General features: G+C 35.2%; 1 protein-coding gene across 3 annotated transcripts in view; it reads left to right on the plus strand.

Annotated features, from left to right (window-relative positions):
- The window catches only part of PPP1R12A (protein phosphatase 1 regulatory subunit 12A), a 126,002-nt gene that overhangs the window by 82,017 nt on the left and 20,927 nt on the right, over window positions 1-23,058 (plus strand). Inside the window, exons 7-19 of one of the 3 annotated variants that reach the window (XM_069773424.1) lie at window positions 314-402; window positions 532-689; window positions 4,042-4,169; window positions 7,071-7,187; window positions 7,551-7,766; window positions 8,562-8,656; window positions 11,688-11,810; window positions 13,653-13,814; window positions 14,258-14,434; window positions 18,165-18,255; window positions 20,105-20,302; window positions 20,480-20,648; window positions 22,607-22,725. In XM_069773424.1, coding sequence (XP_069629525.1) covers window positions 314-402; window positions 532-689; window positions 4,042-4,169; window positions 7,071-7,187; window positions 7,551-7,766; window positions 8,562-8,656; window positions 11,688-11,810; window positions 13,653-13,814; window positions 14,258-14,434; window positions 18,165-18,255; window positions 20,105-20,302; window positions 20,480-20,648; window positions 22,607-22,725 — 1,842 coding nt within the window. The remainder of the gene's footprint in view (window positions 1-313; window positions 403-531; window positions 690-4,041; window positions 4,170-7,070; window positions 7,188-7,550; window positions 7,767-8,561; window positions 8,657-11,687; window positions 11,811-13,652; window positions 13,815-14,257; window positions 14,435-18,164; window positions 18,256-20,104; window positions 20,303-20,479; window positions 20,649-22,606; window positions 22,726-23,058) is intronic. The other 2 variants (XM_069773425.1, XM_069773426.1) reach the window with 2 other exon arrangements.

A 23,058-nucleotide genomic window follows, 5' to 3' on the forward strand; every position in this document is an offset into this window, starting at 1 on the left:
AATGCCACAGTCATCTCAAAAGATCTTTTATGCCCTTACTTGGTCAATTATGGTGACCATAAAGCCTTGGAAGAAAGAAGGTGCTCTTCTACTTGCCTTGTCCAGTTGGCATTTTATGATCTGAAGCATCAACAATGAGCAACTTACTTGGAATAACAGTTTCTGAGATTTTAGAATTTTGAACTTTAACACTTTGAAAGCTTATACATATTCTAGTGTTTGTAGCAGTTAGTGAAGATTTCCCTCCATTTATAATTTTATCACACTGATACCATTCTATCAATTTAACTGCATCATTCTCTATGTTTTGAAGCTTCATAGTGAAAAACGGGAAAAGAAATCTCCTTTGATTGAATCCACAGCCAACATGGATAATAATCAGACACAGAAAACATTCAAAAAGTAAGTAAACTAGGAAAAATGATAAGCTCTTAATAAAAAAGATAACTTTACAAGCTGTCATAAAGTCCTACTTGATAGGCTTTAGTAAATTTTTCTGGACTTAGTAAGTATTTTTCTTTTCAAACTTAGCAAGGAGACATTGATTATGGAGCAAGAAAAGAATGCATCTAGTATAGAGTCTCTGGAGCAAGAAAAAGCAGATGAGGAAGAAGAGGGAAAGAAGGATGAATCCAGTTGTTCTAGTGAAGAGGAAGAGGATGACGACTCAGAATCTGAAGCAGAGACAGGTGCGTTATTTGGAGTATTGTCTTTCTTTAAGTTTTTGCTTTATAAATTTACTTACTAAATATCACATGATACAGAGTTAAGTATCTTAAGTTTCACTTATTCTTCTGCATTTCCCTAAGCTTCCAATCATTTTAAAGCAAGTTTATATATGTCTGAAGTCACGTCATAACAAGAGATATCAAACAGATGTCATCACTGGTGCTATTTAGGTTAAAGCTATTAAATTACTTATTTGATTGGCTACTAAACAATTGATACTTTAAATTTATTAGTTGGAATAATAGTAAGCCTTAAGTAGCGTGTCAGAAAACATTGAAGAAGTTAGAAGATCAAATCAGAAATTAAGGCTTCATAGCAGTGTTTGTATGTAGAACTGGTAGACAGATTGGAATAGCAGAAGTGCAAACATACTCATTTGTTCTTGCCATCCTGAAGTAATTGCCAATTAATCAGGCAATCTTGGCTGAGGTAGTCATAAAGTAATGGTGCATATGTTTTCAGTGTGTACTGAAATAAACTTTTAAAGGTGCTATTTTAATGTTAACAGTTACTTCATATACAACTTCATTTCAAAAGGAATGTTCTTTGAAAAGTTTGGAACTCTATGCAGAGAAACATGTTACTCCATACTTCTCTCTTCAGTGGATTTTTTTTTTTCTTGAGCAGTTACCAGAGTCTTAAAGCAAGTAGTGATGTAAGAACAGCATAGCATCTTCTTCTTTCAAATCAGAAAATGTCAGATAATCAGTGTTTAAAGATGTATGTATGTTCAATCCAAATGAAGAATTTTAGAATTACAGTGCAGCAATACAATACATAGACACAGATGTCATTAGAAATATCTTGTTAATATTTTATACTTACAGTTTTTAAAATAAGTAACACTTTTTAGGGAACTGTCAGTTCTCATTTTAAAACATTCTTTCTGATTTCTTCACCTGAAAAGGTAAGACTGAGAAGGGATTTTAGAGCTAACCCATATATCATAAATATTTAACGTAGGCAGAAATAAAAATAAGTTGCGAAACCAAACTGTCTACTATGGTTTAATAATTTTCTTATTTTGAAGTAAACCAGCATTTCAGTGTTAAGCTGGAAAAACCGTCTGTCAAACTTTGTAATTAGTCTTTCACCTTAGTATGCTTGCATCCCTTATGTACAGAGACTGAGCTTTGATAAACTCAAAACACTTGTAATATGTAACATGTAGTAATTTCTCAGTCACTGAGCCAGCTGTAATGTCTCCTGAACTTTATGACTCTGGTAACTGTGTTCTCTTCGTTACCAGTAGATAGTTTGTGCCAGGAAAATTTGACTATGACACAAGAATTAATTTATGTAAACTTTGGGTTTTTTAATATCAACAAGACTTTATCATACTTTATTTGGCAAGCTAGACTTTTAAGCTTTTCCCTGTAGAGCTGCATCTCTAAGCTCCAAGCTTGTACTTTCCCTTTTTCCCATTATTCAGCTTAAGGTAGTTTTCTAGTGAAAAATCTTAAGATTATAGGCAGCATTCTGGTTGTAAAATACTTTAATAGTGTTCAATATTCTGAAGTACTGGAAACTGTGATTTCTAATCTATTGGGTTATTTGAAATGTTTTCCTAAAACTTACATCCTGTTTCATTGATTGTGTGAGAATACAGTTTAAAAATAAATACATTTCTGTCTGTAAGACCAAGAAGGGAAATACAAATATGAAGCTAGCATCTCCTAAAGGACAGGGAAACAAGTTGAAAAAGAAATTTTTCAGCAGTTTAGGTTTTTTAACTTACTTTGTTTGAGGTAGTTTGATGTTTTTTGAAAGTTAGTCAATATTAGCTCAATCGTGCATACAGCTATGTTCTCACTGTCCTTGAAATAATTTCAGAATACAGTTGTGAAAAATTCATTTTTCTCCTTCCATGTTTTCACTCCTGAAAACTTTTTCTGTATATATTAAAGCTGTATTACTCATTTGCAAATTTCCAGCAGATCTGCCTGTGCATCATCTCAAATCGTACTGTCAGTCCTCATTGCCTTATTGAACTTTTTATCACCATGACCTAGAAGTTTACCACGATTTATTTTCACTTGTGTTTAAAAAGAGCTTTCCATTAAGTGCACAGTTAGTCATGTAAGCTGACTTTTTTATATTTGTATTTGATTACTGCGTAAGTAATTATTCAAAACATCTGTTCATCTAGGTCCATAACTAAAACAAGTGTGTAACAGCAATACCATTAATTACACGATTTCCAATCATGGATTGGTACTTTGTGGAATTTGAATGTTAGATGAGAGAACACTGTATGAAAACATTGCATACTTTCTAAATTAACTGCTCCTATGCTGTATGGGTAGTGTAGACATAAAGGTGTGTTTATAGTAGGGCCAAAACCAACAGGGATCGAACCCCATGTTGCTCCATACTGCACAGATAGGATGTAGCATCCCACGTCAAAGAATGTGCAATTTGAATAAGTGAAACAGAAGTGACGTGTAAGATTATGAAGCTCAGCCAAGTGCAGTGACAACAGTTGTATCACAACCACGACATTTTCTTTATGTTTGTGTAAGAGGGATTAAGGTACACAGACAAAGGACAGAGGGAGAAATGTAGGCAGGGAGGACAAAGCAGAGGTGGGTAGAGTAGGTAGACAGTGAAACTTAGGTAGGAAAAATGAGGGACAGAGAAGGAATGAAGGAAATGGAAAGTCAGAGCTCTGGAAGGCAAGTCCCTGCCTCAGCTCATTCTAGTGGCCAGGATCCCTGGCTGGGTTCTCTGTGCACTTAATTATTTCTTTGCACCTAACATACACAGTTATCCGAGAATAAATGTTTTACTTTGAATTAGCATCTTCTGTAGTTCAGATTGACTATTAGATGCCAACATACCTCCTACTGTTAAATTTTTGTGGTCATTAGCCATCTACTAAAATATAGGCTGTCTGGGAAGGCTGTGGAATCTCTGTCTCTAGAGGTTTTCATGAGCTGACTCATCAAAGCCCCAAGCAACCTTGTCTGTAAGCAATATTGATGCTCTTTGAGCAGGAGGTTGAATTAGGTGATCTCCTGAGGTCACTTTCAACCTGAATGGTTCTGTGGTTCTGCCTCTGCATCTCTGAGTGTTTCAACACTTGCTAAATAACAGGAAAAAAAAGTTACATGCATGACCATTATGGAAAAAAGGTGGACCTAACTAAGATACAGGTTGGGAGGGAGGGGGAAAACACTGAGGAATAAATAATAAAATGCTGTTCAGAAAGTTGACTGTCAAATTTCTTCAGAAGAAATTCAACTCTGTGTTGTAGGAGTGAAGAAATTGTGAATGAAAAATGAAAATTAAAATCTTGTAAATATTTTGCAGATAAAACTAAAACCTTGGCAGCTGTAACTAATAATGCAAATACCACAAGTACACAATCAGCGTCGGTAGCTGTGACAGCGCCTTCAGTAGCTGGTGGCCAAGGGGCACCTACATCACCTGTTAAAAAGGTAAAATAAAATACCTTTCTTGTGATTTTAGATTTCTGATCTTCTGTGTAAGCATACATTTTTTTGATTCTTGTATAAGAAGTGGATTGGGTTATCCAGTGGATTGATGAAAATATGCACAGATTCCTAGAATATTTTGTTTTTCTACAGAAACTGTGTTCAATTTTTTTAAGTTTTTAATGGTTTTGATTCTAAACAAGTGATTTAAAATGCAGAACTACAGAAGAGCCGAACATAAGATCCTATTAAAAAAGCAAAAATCTGTTGCACAGTGAAGGAGTTCTTGTTTTTCTGAAGCTAAACTTCATCTTTTGAAAGTCTTTTCTATGCCAGACTGCTCCAAAATTTTTAGAAACTACAGTTCTAGTGTTTCTCTGTGCCTATATTTGTGATGCACTTAAGGCAAGGGAGGCAGGTGTGACTAAGGTACTTTCAGGAGTCTTCAGAAGCATTCAGCTAGTGCTTAGGTGCAGAAGTTGAAAATGGTACCTGAAATAACAAGTAGAAAGTGCTGTAGATCTCAACCCTCATTTCAGTATGGTTAGGACCTTATGGAAGAGCTAGAGAGTTGGGACACATGACTTACTCAATGCACCACGCAGAAACACACCTAGCGAAGCCATATTGCATGCAAGAAACTTTTTACAGCTTGATGTGAAAAGTTAATTGGAATTAATTTAGTTTTGCTTGTCAAAGGGAAGATACGTATGCCTGGGGAAAAAAATTACAGTAGATACTGCATAGTCAGAAGGTGGTATACAAGTGAAACTTTTAGAATATCAAAGCAAACTGGATAGTAAGCCAGAAAGGCTTCATTTGTCAAGCATTACAATGCTTCTATACAAATCACAATCAAAGCATAACCATCTACTGATGCTTCTGAAAAGTGTGTTCAGGAGAAATGGTAGCCATGATATACTGAAGCCACAGTAGAGAGAGAAGACATACTGCTGGGTGAATAGTATGTATTGCATTTAGTTCCCAGCAGCTTATTGGAGTTATACTTTCATATTCGCAATAGAACCTAATGTCGATTCATCATACAAAGTATACTTTAATGTAGCAGATGCAGGGAATATATTGCCCAACTGCATCATATCATGTGATACTGTACAACAGGAGTACAGGATACTGTACAACCTCCCTGATCCCAAGTGCTGCTTTACAAAAATCATTGTGACTGACGTCCACGAGATTTATCTCAAAAATCCATGAGACCAAAAGGTGAATTGTGGGCACGGCTTACCAGCAGGAATGACTACTGTTTCCCCTCACTGATCTTTGTGGCTGGGCAGACAGCTAGATTCCAGGGTGATTTTATGACCTTAATCTAAACAGTTCCTGCTGGCTCAATAAGGAATTACGGTTCTCTGTCATGGGAACTGCATTTGCACTGCTCAGGAGCTGTGCAGAACTCAAGAGCCACAAGTTTTCCACACAAACCACAGCAAATGCATGAGGGAGGGAAGACACTGCAAGTAATTGCTGGTTTGCTAACTGTGCCTAACTGGAATTAATTCAAATATATAGTGTGAATTTTACTGCAAGGAAATAGGCCTACTTTATATAGTTTATTTTTTGAAATCACTTCAATAATACAAGCATTTGTGACAGTTGATTACTCGTTATGATACGATATGATTAACTGATGTGCTCTCCACCAAGTCTTTTTACTACACTTAATTACCTTTGCACGCTGGAGATTCTAAGATATCTAACACTTCAAACACTTAATTTTTCTTGTGATTGTCTGAACTTCATCTTGAAGTCAAAAGTTTCCTAGCTTGTCTCTTCCCATCAGTTTATTTCGTATTGTGCAAAAGCCTTCTAAACTATTTGACCTTCAGCAATAGGACGTTACCAAATTGTTGCTAGCTGGGGTGTGGCTTGATATTCCAGAGTTGAATGAGCAAATAGACATAATTTTTTGGTATGTGATTAAATGATGATGTATGGAAGGGAAAAAACTTTTTTATAAGAAGAAGAAATAAGATTTTAAGCTGAATGATAACCTTTTATAAATCATTAATACACTGGCATTTATTTTGTTCTGATTTTATTATGCAGTAATTAATGGCTTATCTTTGGGTCTTAAAGGTAAAAGGTGGAGGTTAAAAGTAATACTATATGTGAAAAATTCAGGGCCTTCTGTAGCTACAAAATAAAGGCACATTTATAGCAAGACTGATCATCTTGTAACATAGCACATATGTGTGATCTAGAGAAGCAGTTGCAGCTCATATCAATGAACAAAAAGGCTTTAAACTGTTTTTACTAATGAAGGTAAAACTGCACTTTATGTGTGATCTTGCACCTACCTTTTCAGGTTTGCACTATTTGTGCTACTGCAGCTGCTCTTCTGCTTTTACACCATAGATGGCCAAACTATATGTTGCTCACAAGCGGTGCAGATGCAGTGTACGAAGCTTGAATTTGGGTTTTCTTCAGTCTATATGTCATTCAGTAATGCTGCTTTCTCTCTGAGGGCACTGAAGTAGGGCGAGTTTGGGAGTGAAGGTATGGGTTTGATAGCTACGCTAGCATGGGGTGTGATTAAGGGATATGAATGAAATAAGATAAGAGGTATGTTAAGGTGAATCTTCCAGTATTCTCAACCATATGAGGATTTAGGCCATGGACCTTGTTAGGTCAGCAGGCTTTGCTGTCCTCTTCTATGCAAACTGTAATTCTGTCTCTGAATTAGCTAAACATGCTGTGCTGTGTTTAATAAGTATCTGTTACTAAGGTTATAAGTCTCTTGCTGCTTTTTGGTATTTTGTGCTGTAATGAAGAGCTACATAACATAAACGTAGGAACAAACTATGTGGTTTTAAAACAACCTTTTGTTTCTATTTTCCATTCTTTCAATCTTCATCTTTGTCTTGTCTTAATTGGCTTTAGTATGATTTCATTCCTCCTATCATGCCTGTCGTGGAGTCAGTAGATCCTGCATCATGGAGGCAGGGCTTGCGCAAAACTGGCATTGTTCTTGTGCCCAATAAGGGTGAAAAATCTCTGGTGAGGTTCTGGTGTGCACAGGTTTGTGTACAGGTTGCAAAATAACATATTTAATCAAAATGTTGATACTGGATTTGCATGTTTCTAAGTTTGCATCTCATGATCACAGTGTGTATTACAAAGTGTGGGTTTTCCTAAGCTAACTTTTAGAGGAGTAGTATACCTTGACCAGTCTTACATTTCTTATCTCATTAACTAATTTAAGAGAAGAGTGTGTAGGTTGTCTCTCACCACAACTCCCCTACGAATTCAATGCTTCTATGATTATTAAAACCAGTTGTGTTCTTAAATCTCTGCAAGGAGCATGGATTACCACAAGTAATGTAAATTAATAATGTAAATTCATTTACATGTGTTTTATAGTTTCCAACATCTACAGCCAAGGTTTCTCCCAAAGAGGAAGAGAGGAAAGATGAATCTCCTGCTTCGTGGAGGTTAGGTCTTAGGAAAACTGGTAGTTACGGTGCGCTTGCAGAGATTACTGCTTCCAAAGAAGCTCAGAAAGAAAAGGACTCTGCAGGTGTTATGCGTTCTGCTTCAAGTCCTAGACTTTCCTCTTCATTGGACAACAAAGAAAAGGTAATCGTTTTCAGTGTGAAACAACATTTTGAGGAACTGATTTAGCTTACTTATAGAGATGTTTATGATGTATTGTAGAAGTAAGACTGTACTACACATCTATTCTTCACCAAAATTCTGAGAAGTTAAATTATGCAGCTTCTGTGTAGTCTCTTTAAAAGTGTAGTATGCACCTTCATTGTCTGGTGACCTGGTACATAGGTCTGGGGCTTTTCCTTTTTGGGGACTTGCAAAGCTAGTAGTAGTTTTTATGGTTAAGGGAGATCAGAGGTTTGATCATTTTGGCATCACTTGGAGAGTGATGTTCAAAGAATCTTGTAAAAAAGGAGTCTCTCTTTGTATTCCATAGTCACTTTTTATTTACAAAAATTTAGTTCTGTAATTAAACATGAATACACTGAACCAAATGAAGGACTAATTTGGAACAGGTAACTGAGCAGCATAGAACTTGTGGTTCTGTTTCAAATACAAATATTTAAATGTTTTCAGGCTTAAGAATAATACTATACTATACTATCTAAAAATACTAAAAGAGTTGCTTTTAGTAATCAGTGTTGGAATTGTACTGCAGCAAAGCAGAAAAAGAGGAATCAAGTCATTTGCATCACTAGAACGAAAACATAAACAGTTTCCTTTTCCTATTGTAGTCCTTGTGATATTTAACTAAAGCTTAAAACTCTTTAGTATAATTGAGTTACAACAAATACGGCTGAAGTTGTCATAATGATGATTTTCCAGCCAATAGCGGTAAAATCAATAATAGTTACACTTAATAAAAAAATACGTGTCTTTCAGGAGAAAGATGGAAAAGGAACCCGACTTGCATATGTTGCACCTACAATACCAAGACGACTGGCCAGTACCTCTGACATTGATGAAAAAGAAAACAGGTGACTCTGAAGTTATAATTTCTGTTAAATATAAAATTACTTGATTTTAGAGTGGCTGACAAACTTAGAGATTTTAAGACAATGCTAGTTTATAGCTCTATACATTATGCTAATCTGTAGGGTAATCCAATTCCTGAAGGTTTTGAGCTTGTAAATTATGATGACCCTTTTTAAAATCCAAATTATTATATGACAAGAGCAGAACTGGGCCATAAGTGTTGTCTTCTTGGGGGAGAAAATAAATAAAATCCAAAATACGAAGTTGTAAACTTTAATCTACTGAAGGGTGCTAAAAGCATTTTACTGCTTTGTCTTGAGCCACGGAGTGCTTCTACTGGGCTCCATTATTACTTTTGATAATAATAAAATGCTGTGTTTCTCTGCTGCCTTTACTTAAAACCATATCATGCAGCAGCAATGATTTACAAAAATCATAGTTAAGTTACAAAAGCAATTCTTCTATTTTTCTTGTTTACGTGTTGACCTTTCATCTTCTTTTGGAGATTTTTACTTTCTTTGCTGATCTTTCTTCTGTAGCTTTCAGTATAAAAGAAACAAAAAGTTTAGGTGCATAGGCTTGTTACCTGTTAGGATAGGGGTACTTTCGTGGCATATTTACGTTGTCAGAACCTTCTCATTTTTCACTTCTCTCATTTATTGAGGTTCTACTCAGACATTTTCTTGAGTTAATATAGAATGCATAGTACAAAACTTAGAAGACTCCCTAATGTTTTGGTTTTGTTGGATCGTATCTAGATAGCTGAATGTTGGATGACCTGAACTGAAACTCCTCTCATTGCTCAAAATGTGCTGTTATAATCATTGCCTGTAAGACCAATAAATCTCCTTATGTCTGAAGAGGAGCTTCTTTGTTGCTGCTCTTGAGAATGGTTCATTTCAGTGCAAACACAAGATAAATACTGACTTTTCTTATGCTTGCAGAATACTGTTGCCTAAGTTTAGTCTCTGGGTGACAAATTCTGTTTCAAAACAGGAATATTCCAGCTATCATGCTCCCCTAAAGTTCAGCTTAGTTTGTTAGCATTTCTCATGTTACTTGGCCAGATTTTTTTAATCTGTATTTCTGTAGCAGGGCAGCTTGGAGTTTCTGTTTGTGCTTATCTTCTTCTGGAGTGCTATATTGTGTGAAGCTGAGTTTGTCAGTTTTGATTTTTTTATAAGAGAGATTATTATTATTTCAATTTTTAATCATTTGAGATCTTCTCAAAAACTCTTGTTCTCCATAAGTGTCTTAACTAGATGGTACGTCAAGATTGGGATAAATATTTCATTGCAATTTTATTTCTTAGAGACTGTTATTGCTTATAACAAAGGGATTAAATTTTGCTTCAGTGTTGAGGTTTATTTGTGTCCTTGACATGCCAGGCTTTAACCATCACAGCTTATTCACAGACACAGTTCCCAAAGTGGGGAATATTTTTCCTCATGTGCATTGGGTGAGCTGGGGTCATCAGTCTTGCTAGTCCCAGTGCTGACCAAACAACTAAGCTGAGAACTTTCTGTATTCCTTGGTGTACCAGAGATGATGACTGCTTTTAGGGCAGCCTGTTTAGGCACCAGTACTTTGCCTAGTGTATGATGTGGCAGACAACCCAGCTTACTGAAAGCCATAAGAGATTTTTGACATTTAGTCTGACCTTCTTTACATGTAGAATTTAACCATCTGTCCTACAGGTATCTTAATAAATTATTAAGATTTCTGCCTTTGTCACAGATCTTTGTGCTTGTTGCTTAGCTTAATGCTGGGTTCTTGTTGCCTTTCTGAACACCTGCTCGTCTAGCTTCTCGATGATGTAGTGTAATCCAGCTAACATCCTACTGTGAGTAATGGAAAAGACTTAAAGATGAATCCCAGCTGGGCTTTTAGATGTAACAAATCTCAAACATCCAGCTTCTGTCGAGTAGCCAATGCTACCAGACATCCAGTCTCAATTGAGTAGCCAATGCTACAACGAAAGTGCTGAAGTCTGTAGTGTCTTGGCAATGTGAAACCTTCAGCAATCATGAAAAATTTGTCATGTATCGGGACCTTTCTGTGGTAGATGGTATCTCAGAATTTGTGTTTCTCTTTGGTGGTAAGACATAACACTGCATTGGCCAGTGTTTGATAATTTACTAAAGTTGTTTCTCACCACAGAAGTGCTAGCATAAATTTTTTTGCAAAAAGAGGTACATTATGAAGGCCAAAGGTATCTGAACATAAAATGTACCTTTACAAAATTTTCTTTTCCCTCGCACACCTGGTTGCCTTTTATGTATACTTTTGTGAAAGACTTTTTTTTTCTTCCTTCTATCTGAACTTTACTTCCAATCTTGAGCTGACATTTTTATTAGAAATTTAGGGTTTTGCATCTTGGTATCAGTTGTCAGGGTAGTTTTTCTAAGTAGATTTTTGCAAGGTTATTTCTTGCTGCTATAAACTGCAACAACAGGCTGGAAATTCCTTATGACTAAAGTAATGTCAGCTAGTGATATGTGGCAGGCCACTCAGGAATGGCTACTGCAGGCCTGTTTATACTAGTCTACAGTATCATGAGTTCTAAAGGCTAGTCAGCTTTTGAAATTCTTCTTATAACATCCAAGAATGAAAAATCACATTAAATCAATTTCTCAAAAACCTGAGTAGTTTTCCCTTTATTGCACTGGATAATCTCAGGAGCAAATAGGAAAAACTCTTGTTCCTTTTTTGAGAAAAACAGAGCCAGCAGTGGTCACAGATAAAAGCTGATGATTGATTTCATGTTGATTAAAACCCCTTTACCAGTTTTCTTTTGATGCTACTTTTCTATTATATTTCTAACGGTGTTAGTATGAATGTAGTATTTTTCCAGTATTTAGCTAATCATTGAAAATGATTGTCCGTAAGGGTCATTTTATTCCTGTTCTGTGCGGTTATGTTTATTTTAAGTGTGTTATCCAGGGTTTTAATGTTTAATTTGAAACTGCTTTTCAGCTTACATCAAGAACAACCTTTAATACGAGTTAAACTAAACTAAAATCTTTTTTACAGGGACTTGTCTGCTAGCTCAATACGTGGTGGCAGTTCCTACACCAGGAGAAAATGGGAGGAGGACGTCAAGAAAAACAGTTTGAATGAAGGTCCTACATCATTAAACACAAGCTATCAAAGAAGGTGTGGGATTTTCTCTTATCTTTTTTTAATCAAAATAAGCTTACAAATTAAAAGAAACAAATTAAGTACTGAATCACTTTGTAAGGACAGTTGAATGGTGACATGCTGAAATGTTCATAATAATTGCAAAGTATGTACTTATGCTGATGTAATGCTCGTGCTGATTTTTACTAGCTTGGAGTGTTGCAGCAGCTGCTATATAATTAAAATTATATGCTTGCTTTCTTCTGTTGTTTATTTCAGTTTGAGGTTCATTTGACTCTTTCTGGATTAGTTCAGTAGCCAAAGATAACTATTTTAAGTGTTGGAATAGAAATAATTCTGCTTGGTATCTGAGAAGAAAAGGGGAAAAATATTGTCTCTGTTGAATTTTGGGTTTTGCATGACAATATCAGAGGCCTTGAGCTGCTCTCCATAATGGTAGATTATGGCCATACCTACAATGAGTATCAGCATCATAGAATGCATATGTAAAACTAACTTGAATGCAGAGTAAATGATGATGAATGTGAAAATAATTTTCAGGTGTGCTTGGTTACTGTCTTGCAGGATTTTCTCGGAATGATATCCTGCAAATATATACATGATCTACTTTACTCCATTGTGTAGTTTCAATGTAGTTATTTGAGTAAAGTTCTTCACTGGAATCAGTGGAGCAACAAATATCTAAAATGAATAGATCAAAATAAAAGATTCGGGTAGCTAAGCTGCGTATTGATATGTGCTGCTGATATACATGGTGATGGGTACTTAACCTGTTTTGTAGTCTTGACTTTGATGTTGTCAGTGGCATGTAGTCAGGCTGTTTCATACAGCATAATACATCTTACATCTTTGTTAACCTCCTTCCTTAAAAAGAAAACTCAATTTTCCTAACTTTAGGTTTAGGAAAGATGTTGCACAGATTTCCTGTTCTGGATGGAAGAATGTCAGCAGTTGATATGTTAGAATAATCTTTGCATATTAGCTTTTATCACTATTTACACTCCAATCTTCAAAGAAAATGTATTAATCACTTTTAAATTGCATGTGGTGCTTTAATGGTGTATTTCCTTAGTCATTCTTGTACAGTTATTTTTTCTTTGTCATTATAGAATTGACAGTAATAGAAAAAAATGATCAACTGGAGAATGACAAAGCATGACAAAAATTTCCTTAAATCTTCTGCAGTTAGTAATAGGATGCTCTGTCTGTCCTAACTCTGGATTCTGAGGTTTAGTCATGGGCAAACATCCTGACTTGGTAATGCCAAATTTATTCAGCCAGAACCAATGGATAAAAATGTGGAAACCACTGGATCTTCTTTACAACTTGAAGAGCAAGGGAAAAGCCTGAGTGGGAGGTTAATCTTTCTGGGAATGATTAAAGGTTTTTTTTAAAAAAAAGCAGTACATTTAATTGGTTGAAAATTGTAAGAGTGATATTGATGACATTTTCTTTTCTGACAAGCTGTGGAGTAAAATTCTGCATTTTATGAGGTATTCAGTGTGGGTGAAACAGCAGTTTAAAAATGGGACTTTGGGGGCCCTGTATGAATACTTCAGTAGATGCGATCAAGACAGTCATACATAAACCAGTGAGATTTCATTCTTTATCTCCTTTTCTTGTGGAGAAATGGTCAGGACTAAGGGACACTTCTGCTGCCCTCTGAAGTCATAAATTAAAAGTCCTAGTCAAGGAAATAGTGAAGAAAATGCTTCTTTTGCCCCAGAATTTTCTGAGACTCAACTGAGACACAGAATACATGGACGGGAATTTAATGGATCATTCACAGCTTTGTGTTATTTTAATGAGCAAAGATAAGTAATACAAATGCATCCATTGCACATGTCTCTCCTTCAGTGGCTCCTTTGGTAGAAGACAAGATGATTTGATTAGTTCTAATGTTCCAAGTACTGCATCAACAGTTACCTCTTCTGCTGGTCTTCAGAAAACACTGCCTGCCAGCGCAAACACTACTACAAAGAGTACAACGGGTTCTACTTCAGCAGGTGTACAAAGCAGGTAATGGCACCAGCACATTTCTTTTTTTCTTTTTGTCAGGTCTACTGTGTGCTTATGTATGTGCATGCGTTCTTGTTTAGTAGATCCTGGGGCTCTGGATTTTTTCACTTTCCTGTTAAATTTGTTTTGATTTTATACAATTTGGCTTGAAAATTGTGAACGGCTTTCCACTGTAAAGTGACAGCCGTGTTGGTATAAAAGAATAAATCCAATGTTAGAAGGGTATGAAGAATAAAAATTCGATTATTGTGAACTGCTCAATTCTTAATTTATTCAATTTAATAGCTCAAGTTGAGCTTTCATAGTAGAGACATTTCTCAGTTTGCTTTTTAAAAAAAAATCCATCCCTCAATTTACATGTTACTAGTTGTTTAGTAAAGTGCTTTCATTGTTTAGCTGTTTCCTTTTCTCTTTTTTTTGTGTTGCTGCTTGTTATGCTGTAGTACCTCAAATCGTTTGTGGGCTGAGGATAGTACTGAGAAAGAAAAGGACAATGTTCCTACAGCAGTGACCGTTCCTGTTGCACCATCAGTTGTAAATGCTACAGCCACTACCACAGCCATGACTACAGCTACTTCTGGCACTGTGTCCTCAACATCAGAGGTCAGGGAGAGACGGAGGTGTGTAAAGGTCCTAAGAGTAATGTTGCTCTTATACAAAAGTTATATTTTTTTCTTATTTAAAGGAATGTGTTGGTTACCACAAATTCGGATAGTACAGTATGTAAAGCGGTGTTGTTTGCTTGCTGTGTGTTGAAACAACTAGCAACGTGCCTCAGTTTATCTGAGAGCTTAGTACCATTCAAGAATGGTAGAGACCATTCATGAAATTTAAACCTTGATATTGTGTATTTTTGACTGGCCTTGGGTTCTCATTTGGTATGTGATATTTTCATATTTCTATTTCTGTTAATAGATTAAATGAGTCCTCTTTAAAATACCCATAATGGAACTATGTAAAAACACTGAATTAAAAATAAGAAAATCAATAATTAATTACTTACTACCAGTACATTGCTGCTGATTGAGCTACTGTGCCACTGGCAGTATGCCGATAAGTTACTATGTAGCATTTTTTTGGTCATTTTGTGTGCCTGGCACTACTGAGGAAAGAGTATTGAACCCAACACATTCTGTTTATTTCATTGCATCACTTAGGGTCTCTTCTACTTGAAACAGAATATACAGTTGTAAATGCAATGGTTTAAGAGCTATTCAGTATGAAGAATGACTAAGAAGCTGATGTAAATCTTATTTTAAGAATATGGTGGTTCTTCTGTTACAGTTACATGGAGGGTGAATTAAGATTCATGCATATTTATGTTTCCGTAAAGAGTTGTTACCTGCTATTTATGGAAGCAAAAATAAGATTTCACGAGGTTGTTAATACCTGTTAGCTTTCCCTGGGTTGTTCTTCTTCTGGATATTTATAAATGTTTATTTACCCTTTAACACTTCCGCTGAAATGCAAGCTCCGATTTCTGTGTTGTTCCTGCAGTAGTTTTGAAACTGCATCTCCTGTATCAGTGCCAGATGTGTGTATCTCTGTATGTTCACGGAGGTAATGAAGCTGTTCGTTCTTACAGAAGAAACCTGCGTTCTTTTGATTCACTTAAGGCAGCAACAACATTTAAAGATTCCTCATAGCTTTAAGCCTATTTAGGATAGTCTGTTTTCCATAGTCTTCCTTTCATACGCAAAACTGAGATGAAAGAACTTCTGTGAAATGGGGATTATTTTTTTAATTCCCCACCATGATTCAGGAGCTGCCCACACGTGCTTACAATCCATTTCAGTAACAACCGTAGTCGGAACCTGCATTTTCCGTAGCGAAATTTAACTGAACCTGACAAATCAAAAGCAAAACCTACAAAATGCATCTTTTTTTCAAAAGTAGTTCCAATTTTTAAATGCAAATGCTATTTCAGTCTCATATGAGCTAGAAAAGCAAGGAAATTTAGAATTAAGGCTTTTGCTGTCTTGTTTGCTCTCACTAGTGTGTGTATACTAATGCGCATATACTACATACGTTTTAGATACCTGCAGTTGGCCTGAAATTCCTTGTTTTTGTCTGGCCCTGGGCCAATTGTGTAATATACTGTTGCAGATGCATTCTTGATGGCATATTAAAATATCCATTAAATCTTAGAAATCGGCAAAACTGGAATAATTACTGCGTGCATGTGAGAAGGTAGTGCTTTCAGTATCAGCACATGCATATCTATCTGTATATATACAGATACGTATATATATGTGCGTGTATCTATGTATGTTTATATGCACATGAAAAACTTGCCTGTATATGAAATATATGCTAAATATTTTCTTAAGAAATGAAGTTGATTAATACGTATTTATGGACTGAAAGTGTGTATTTAGAAAGTATGTTTGAAATAGTATTTCAAAGAATATTTGAAAAGTAAAGACTTTCTAAGCTACTTTTAGTAATGAAGCATGTAATGGTGCCTCCTTTTGGAATAGCTGAAGAAGCTATATTCTTTATCTAATGTTTAGGATTGGTTTAGAGAAACCGGGAAGAGAATGACAAACTTTAAATCTTTGTATCATGAGTAATACTGCGTAGGTAACCAGCGTGGCATGCACAGGGGATGCTAGGGAAGGGCACTTACTACTCGGACAGTAGCTGTAGTGTGCGCCTGGCAAGTTGAGAGTTTTCATTTTCCCTCAGTGAGGCTTAAAGTATTTCAGATTTATTGGAGGGTAGGTGTATGTACACCAGTTACTAAAGAGCAAGTTATATGGACTAATTTGTAGCAATTTTCAAGCCCTAAAGATTACACCTGCTCTGCAATCAGTACCTCCTAGGTAGGTAATATTTCAGGTCATGTTAGCTAAAGCAGCTAACAGGCACCCATTTCCTAATAAAGATAGGGCCTAGGGTTCTAGGAAAATGGAAAGTCTATCAAAAATGCTGTTTGCAAGAGAACAGGATAGGGAAATCAAATTAATATAGTGGGAGATTTTTAAGATGCGTCGTAAGATAGGAGATGTTTCTACATTTGCAAGTATAGCGGCTAATTATAAATATTTTCCTGCTTGGGGGTAATTCGTTTAATAGAGATAGAACATGGGCAGTAATCCATAAGTCTGTGTAAATGAAGTTTATTTTTAAAACTTAGAGTTGTTTTAGGTATGTGCTAAGGCTAACAAACATATAATCAGGTGACCAAAGAACTGTTCTTTCCATAGGTAAATGATTTAAGCGTTAATAGGTGATGGCTTTTAAAACATAACCACTGGCCAATTATTGAATCACTAGCCAGTTATTCTTAACTAATGACATTTTAAAAACATAGACAATCAGAAAATATTACAGAATCTGACTCTACTGTTTTTAATGTAGCTAATTTTAGGGTATAAAGAAGCTCAGAGAGGTTTTGTGTTTTAAGCAACCTTTTCGCAACCTTCTGATTTTGCTTTTTCAAAATTTTCTAATTTTTAGCTAATCTAAGGGTTTTTTTTAAATGTTAAATTATAACGGCATTCTCAGAATATTCTGTAATAGAAAATCAATAAATACATTCCAAACTTTTAAGTTCTTTAATGATGGGTTTATATATGTACATATATATATACGTGTTGCATACTTACAAAATATATACATTTATGTATGTATATGTATCTCTTTTTTTTGTTTTTTTTTTACCCCAGTTACCTGGATTGGAGAATTTCTTTAAAGAGTTCAGACCTTGTATGTCTACTCTAGTAGCCTTTTGGCTTTGATTTCAATTACCTGATTATTCTACAGGATTTTTGTGGGTTTCATAAGGATTTATTTTTAAGTACAGTTTTTTCAAAGGGAGTTGGATTACTCAAAGCATGGATGATTCATGTGAAAATACGGTAACCACCTCCCCATGGATTTTTAATCTCTGGTACAATAGATGGTATAATCAGCTTTTCTGCATTAGCAGTACATGTAGCTTTTTTCTAAAAGCCTACAAGTTATGTTAAAACACACACACACAAATTTTATGTATAAATGTGTAACTGGCTGAATCTCTGAGGTCTTCTATCCCTATGTTATAGACTAGTGAAATACCAAAAAAAAGCTTAATTTATATTTAGAGAAAGTGGTAAAAAGAAATTTAAATTAAGTAGGAAAACACTGTGTATTTTAATTGAGTTCTAAAGCCGCTATCTTGATGAACAGATCATTATGATACGGATGAAATGTCTACAATGTAATCAGTCTTATACAGTTAAAGATTTTCTTCTAACTGCTTTCGTTTTCAGTCATACTGTGTTGTGGGATTTTTTTTCTCTGGCCATTTAATATAGTTGTACAAAAATTATTGTTTGCCAATGTTGTTTGTAATTAACTCTTTAGATCATACCTCACTCCAGTACGGGATGAAGAGTCAGAGTCCCAAAGAAAAGCTAGATCCAGGCAAGCAAGACAGTCTAGAAGATCTACGCAGGTAAAACTTCTACATTTATGGAAACATACCCATGTAGCTCTCTGAGTACAGTGAAGTTTTAATTTCCCAGTAAAGCTCCAAATAAACTGGTGGGTCTTCCTGGTATAAAACAGCTTGTACCTGATGAAATAAAGCTTCTTTTTTTTTTTCCCTTTCTTCCCTGAAAGCTTTAGGACCCTTCATTGTGTACTGAAAGTTGCTTTTTCTAATCACTGAAGAGTGACTTAATACAAATTTGAAAGCACAGACTCATCCACTGAAAGGAAATTTTTGATTGCATTATGGTAAAATGGCTTACTCAAGTAATTGTATCTGATGTTATGTAGATGTTTAAATCTAAGACTTTGAATTCTTCAAGAACTAACAGCTATACGCTTCTAGCTGAAGACTTAATACTTGAGAAATGGGCATAGCGTACTATATTTACTTCCATTTCTATGTCTTTTTCTGTGCACGGACTATTGAAGATAATGCGATTGAGCTGACCAACATTTAGCTAATAAGATCCATGGCATAGAAAAAAATACATGCAACCTAGTTTCTGTGGGCACGGAAGAGTACTAAGGAAGAGGTTTTTGTTACTTGCTAATAATCTAGAATCTAACTGCATGTCTCCTTTCAGCATTTCTCTCTCTTAGTTTGCATACTGATATATTTGGTGGTTCTTCTCAATTTCTGTCAGAACTACCTCATACTGAATTGCAACCAGTGCAGTCCTAACCTAGGGAAGGATGTGACAGTACCAAAATAGATTATCTCTAAATGGTTCTTGAACGCTTTTTGGGCAGTGGAGCAATTTCCAACCACTATCCTCTGGAGTGCGTCTACCCATCTCTTCCCGTGTCTGCTGACAAACTGAGAATAATCAGCAAATAGTTCCTTGATAAAACAGCACAAAGAAATAAGGCCAAGTCTATATCTACATTGTTTACTGATGTTACTTTCAAATCTTTGCAGTTTTAACCCCTTCAAATATTTCTGGTTACCTTTCCTATTGAGAGATCCACACTGCTTGATACAACTTTATCTTACTGGAGTTCTTTTTTACCTCTTGATACTAATTCAGAGCCCTGAGAGATGGTCAACTACAGACCAATTGTTGTTGAATCTTTACAGTGAAGAAGCTACCAGGAATTACTGTATTAAAACATTATCAACACAAAAGCAATTAAATAACTGATAAGCTGCAAAGTTGGCTTTGAAGAATTGGTTACAAAATGTTTTGAGCAGTATCTCAGTAAGATATATCAGCTGAAAAGTGCAGTAGAGAAAGCTGTCTTCAAAAAATTGTTTGCTTTCTGAGCTTATTTCAAAACTAGTTTTTGGTGTCAGAATAACAAGGAAATAAGAAATGAGTTGCAACTTTCTCCGGTGCTGTCAATGCCATTTTTTATGTGTTGTTGACCTGAAAATCCAGTTGCAGTGAGTGAATTTGTAAAGTATCAACATTTCTGAAAATTTGATAAGTATTGTATTTTTAGGGTTCCTTCAAAAATACTAAGTATGCTTACGATGATATTGGAACGATCTAGTGGGTTCTTAAATGATTTCTGTATGATTTTCTACATGATCTGTATACACTAGTTCAACTAAAAATTGTGTTGCTGGAGAATCTGTGGTAGATCACATTACAGCAAACACTTGCCACTAATCAGAGAGGGATGTTTGGTTCCAAGATTCGAGAGAAAAGCTTATAGGTAGAATATCTAGGTAAAATTTATTTCTTAATAGATAGAATCAATTTTCTTAAGCTGAATTTTATCTTTAAAATATGTATTTACATAATATGATCATCTACATTAATATGAGTGATACACAAAATGTTGTTTTCTGGCTGCTGTTTTCACAGGGTGTAACGCTGACAGATCTTCAAGAAGCTGAAAAAACTATAGGAAGAAGTCGTCCCACGCGAACCAGAGAACAGGAAAATGAAGAAAAAGAAAAAGAAGAGAAAGAAAAGCAAGACAAAGAAAAACAAGAAGAAAAGAAAGAATCTGAAACTAAAGATGACGATTATAGACAAAGATATTCCCGAACTGTTGAAGAGGTATTTTCATGATGGGTCTCTTTAGGTAGATAAATTATACGAATCTTAACTCCAACTATATTATTTTAATTTTGGTACTACTCTAAGAATTATTTATATATTTAAATGTTTTATTATCCCGTGTTTTATATTTTTTTAATCTTGGTAAATTAATTTTGACATTTTTCTGCTGAATAGCCGTATCATCGCTATAGACCAACTTCAACTTCAACTTCTTCATCATCCACCTCTTCACTCTCCACCTCCACTAGCTCTCTTTCAACTTCAAGTCAACTAAACAGACCAAACAGCCTTATAGGTATAACTTCTGCCTATTCTCGGAGTGGAACAAAGGAAAGTGAGAGAGGTAGGAGTACTGTTTTTTGTTTGTTTTAGTTGACAAAAGGCAGCTTATGTTTCTAAAGGTAGTTCAAAATGGGGTGCGATACGTAAGACCACCGGGGACGTATCTTACTCCCATCTTCTGTAAGATATCCCCAAACTTGCATATAGAGAGGAAAAAAAGGTTTTCTGTACTTGGTGTTTTGCAGCCATTTAGCATGTGAATCTGTGTTTTTCATCGGTGGGTCATAGAAGCATCAAATATGCTGCCACCAGTATCCACATAATGCTTTCATTTCTCCTTTAACACAGCAACTATAATAAAATACTACAGGTATTGAGGAGGAATTTTACTTGATGAAATAATTGCTAAATTAGTGGGGCTTTGTTTCAGTCCTTCCACCCTGAAGGATTGGAAGGATGCTTTAATGCTTTAAGGACCTCTCAGGGTTTCATGAGCAGCTGAAAACAAAGGGGAGGGGATATTCCAATGGTAGTTCAGAACATTTAATGGAACTGTACTTCTAGATACTTAACTCGTTTATGTCATCTTAAGCTGAGGATCAGATGCGTGATTCAGAGGTCAGAAAAAAGCTTTTCTCTGATGTCACAGAGTTTTTGCCCTCATTTCAACTGTGAATCACCTGCTACAATTGTCAGAGATGTTGTGCCTGACGAGGAGACTGTTGACATACCATGTGATCTCCTGTTCTCTGTCGGAGGCATGCCACAGTTGATTTGGGAGAAATACTTTAATTCAAGTTACTGATCAGTAACTTGAATAGAATTACTGATAGAAATTGATAATTTTGTTATACAGAGGATCAGATTAAATGATCCATTGATCAGACCTTCATGAACTATATAGCAGTATTGCCATATTCCCTAGATTGGTATTTTCTGAGGAAGTTATTGGGGCTAAGCCTCAGGGATATGCTTTCTCATTTTTTTCCCTCTGTCCTAACATGAACTGAAATTTAGATTAAGATTCTTCAGTAATGCATGCAGGTTTTTTTTTTTCAAATTATGACTTTAGGAGGAAAAATACATTACCATCTGAAAGCCCAGAGGTAAAATCATAATTTACTTAATTAGGAAAGGTGTATGTTCACCATGAATATTTGTATTTTGTTCTTTTCTGTTTAATTCTTGCTTCACACCAAAATGTTTATTTACCTCTGAAGACTAGTGATGGTAAAGTGATGCTTGTATCTGAACTCAAATCTGTGATTTCATTCTTTAATAAAAGAACTTCAGACTGAATAGACTGCATGGTAATAGGTAAATAACTTTGGTTTGGGCAAGTTTTTTGTTTTGGGTTTTTTTTGTACAGATTACTTGTAAACACATAGGGGAACAAACACAGTCCTGAGGTATTATGTCGGTTTTGAATTGCAATTGCATTTCTTTTAAAGAAAAAGGAAGTCCATAATACAGTATTAATCTAATCTAGGAGATTCCACTTTATTCTTCCTTAGAGCAAAAATGGAGAGGACTGTGATGAAAAGGGGGACTCTAAGGAAGACTTAACAGACTTATAAAGGTTTTGTTTTTTTTTAATGTCGAATTCTTGATGTAAGCAAGATTGTTTGATGAAGAATTATCTTCTCTTATTTTGTACTTTTATACCTCTACTGACACAGAAGTTTGAATTATTATGTGACAGTTTTGAAAATTGAATTTTAAGTTCAATTTGTAGTGTACTACTGTTACGTTGTAACGTTTTGTTTAGGTGGCTGAGATGGAATTAGTATTTTGCAGTTGCTGTTCAAGAATTGGAACAATATTTACAGTATTTTAGAACTATATTCTGAGGAATGTATATTACAGCAAACCCTGTATGTGGCAAGAAGCTCTTTAGTGAATTTATTTCAGGTAAAAAAAGTAATTGTAAGCATTTTAAAGACTGACAATTATTTCAGAAATTTTTCAGAAAATTAGATTGTGTCATACTTAAATGAATAAGCAAGTTGTTATTAACAGAAGGGGGCAAAAAAGAGGAAGAAAAGGAAGAAGATAAGTCACAGCCTAAGTCTATAAGGGAAAGGCGGCGACCAAGAGAAAAACGACGATCTACAGGAGTTTCTTTTTGGACTCAAGATGTAAGTGAACGACTGCTACTGCTGATTTATAGCCTTAGCATGTAGCAATATGGGATGTGTATAGTGTATTCTTAAAATAGAGAATAGTTTAGAGTAATACAGTATATAACTAACTGTTCTGGAAAAACTGATGCTTGTTCAAGTTACATATTCTCTGTTTTGAAGCTTTCAGGAGCAAAATCAAAATGAAGTCTAAGTTATGTTGATAATGCTAAAAAGAATTCTAGAATACTGTAATAACCATAACTTAATAGGAATTAATCATAATCTAAGGAAAAAATTACTAATTGAACAATTCTTTTCTATTGCAAGCATACCAAAGCTATAAGAATG

This window comes from Haliaeetus albicilla, chromosome 28, assembly GCF_947461875.1.
Source record: "Haliaeetus albicilla chromosome 28, bHalAlb1.1, whole genome shotgun sequence".
Taxonomy (NCBI): domain Eukaryota; kingdom Metazoa; phylum Chordata; class Aves; order Accipitriformes; family Accipitridae; genus Haliaeetus; species Haliaeetus albicilla.